Source organism: Vanessa tameamea, chromosome 16 (genome assembly GCF_037043105.1).
Source record: "Vanessa tameamea isolate UH-Manoa-2023 chromosome 16, ilVanTame1 primary haplotype, whole genome shotgun sequence".
NCBI lineage: Eukaryota > Metazoa > Arthropoda > Insecta > Lepidoptera > Nymphalidae > Vanessa > Vanessa tameamea.
The window spans coordinates 4757727-4759432 of NC_087324.1; the positions used below are offsets into that span (position 1 = coordinate 4757727).

General features: G+C 35.4%; 1 protein-coding gene across 1 annotated transcript; it reads left to right on the forward strand.

The window, feature by feature from the left end:
- On the forward strand, window positions 1-1432 carry LOC113393965 (uncharacterized). Its single transcript, XM_026631110.2, has one exon. The coding sequence runs from the start codon at window positions 139-141 to the stop codon at window positions 1111-1113; it is 975 nt and encodes a 324-aa protein (XP_026486895.1). The 5' UTR covers window positions 1-138; the 3' UTR covers window positions 1114-1432.
- Window positions 1433-1706: the final 274 nt, after the last annotated feature.

The window sequence follows — 1706 nt, forward strand, 5'->3', positions numbered from 1 at the left end:
CATGCGATTATCTTGTCTGCCTTCAATGATTTTTAACGATGGTTTAAATAGACTTACGAGCACTACTTCGCATCAGTATTATTTGTGACACTAATGTAATAACATATTGTTCATTTTTATTATTAATTAACTGTTAATATGGCACAGAACGGAGTCGAAAATGAAATCAAGGCCTCTGCATTGGAACTTATCGGGAACACACCTATAGTCGCCCTCGACAGGCTCTGGCCGGGACCAGGTCGTATTCTTGCGAAATGTGAATTCATGAATCCTGGAGCATCTATCAAGTGCCGTTCATCACTTCATATGATAGAAAAGGCTCGTGAAAACGGTGATCTAAAACCCGGTGCGCCTGTCCTTGAGGTAACATCTGGAAATCAGGGATGCGGCCTGGCTGTCGTATGTGCAGTACTTGGGCATCCATTGACACTTACCATGTCTAAGGGTAACAGTGTACAGAGAGCTATACATATGGAAGCTCTCGGTGCGAAGTGTGTTAGAGTACCTCAAGTCGAAGGTTCTTACGGCAACGTGACCTTGGCCGACGTAAAAGCAGCCGAAGCGGAGGGCTTAAGATTAGTCGAACAAACAGGTGCATATTACGTTAATCAATTTAACAATACCATGAACTCAGATTCACATTACTGCACCACTGGACCTGAAATCTGGAGACAAACTGGACAGCATGTTGATGCGTTTATAGCAACAGTCGGTACCGCTGGCACGTTTGCTGGAACTTCTAAATACCTAAAGGAAAAAAATAGTAATATTAAGTGTTTCGTTGTCGAACCAGCAGGTTCTGAGCCAATTAAGGGTTGTCCCATTACAAAACCGTTACACGTTCTACAAGGATCCGGATATGGATGTGTTCCTTATTTATTTAACTTTGAGAATATGTACGAAACTATTAGCATTACTGATGATGAAACGAAACATTTTATGAAACTTATTGGTGAGAAGGAAGGTTTATATGTGGGATACACGAGTGGCGCCAATGTCGCGGCGGCAGTTAAGCTGTTAGAGTCAGGAAAGTTGCCGAAGGACGCTTGGGTCGTGACCCTTCTGAATGATAGCGGATTAAAGTACACCCCAGTGCCTGCTGAGCTGACATAATATAATATATTTATAACTGACGTCTAAATTTTACTTGTAATTAATGAAAGTATATTTTTCGCACATACTATAAACTGTAACTTTATTTAAGATAACAATTTGTTTATTTAATAATTAAGATAAAACATTTATAAATTTATCTACAGAGATTCTAAGAGCTCATTCTGTCTAAAAAAATAAAGATTTATTTTTAAGTTTTAAATTAGCATAAATTAACTGCATATATTTAGTTTAAATTTAGAACACATTTGTGAAATGGAATACATATATCAATAAGAAGATGACCTTTATATGTGTTAAATAATCATTATGTACAAAATGCTTTATTATAAGATCAGTGACGGTTGATATTTGAGTTTTAACATTTTATGAACTCAATAAATATTTGGGACACTAAGTGTGACGACTATTATGAATCTGAGATGTTTATGTTTTTCGTTAGGTGTAATTGATTAATTATTCTAGGTGTGATTTTTTAGTATAATATATTTATTGCTTTTTATTCAATTTATAATATGTTAGAGAATTGTGCTTTATATGTAATTATACTGTAATATATATTAATCGACGAATAAAATTATTATTACAATACG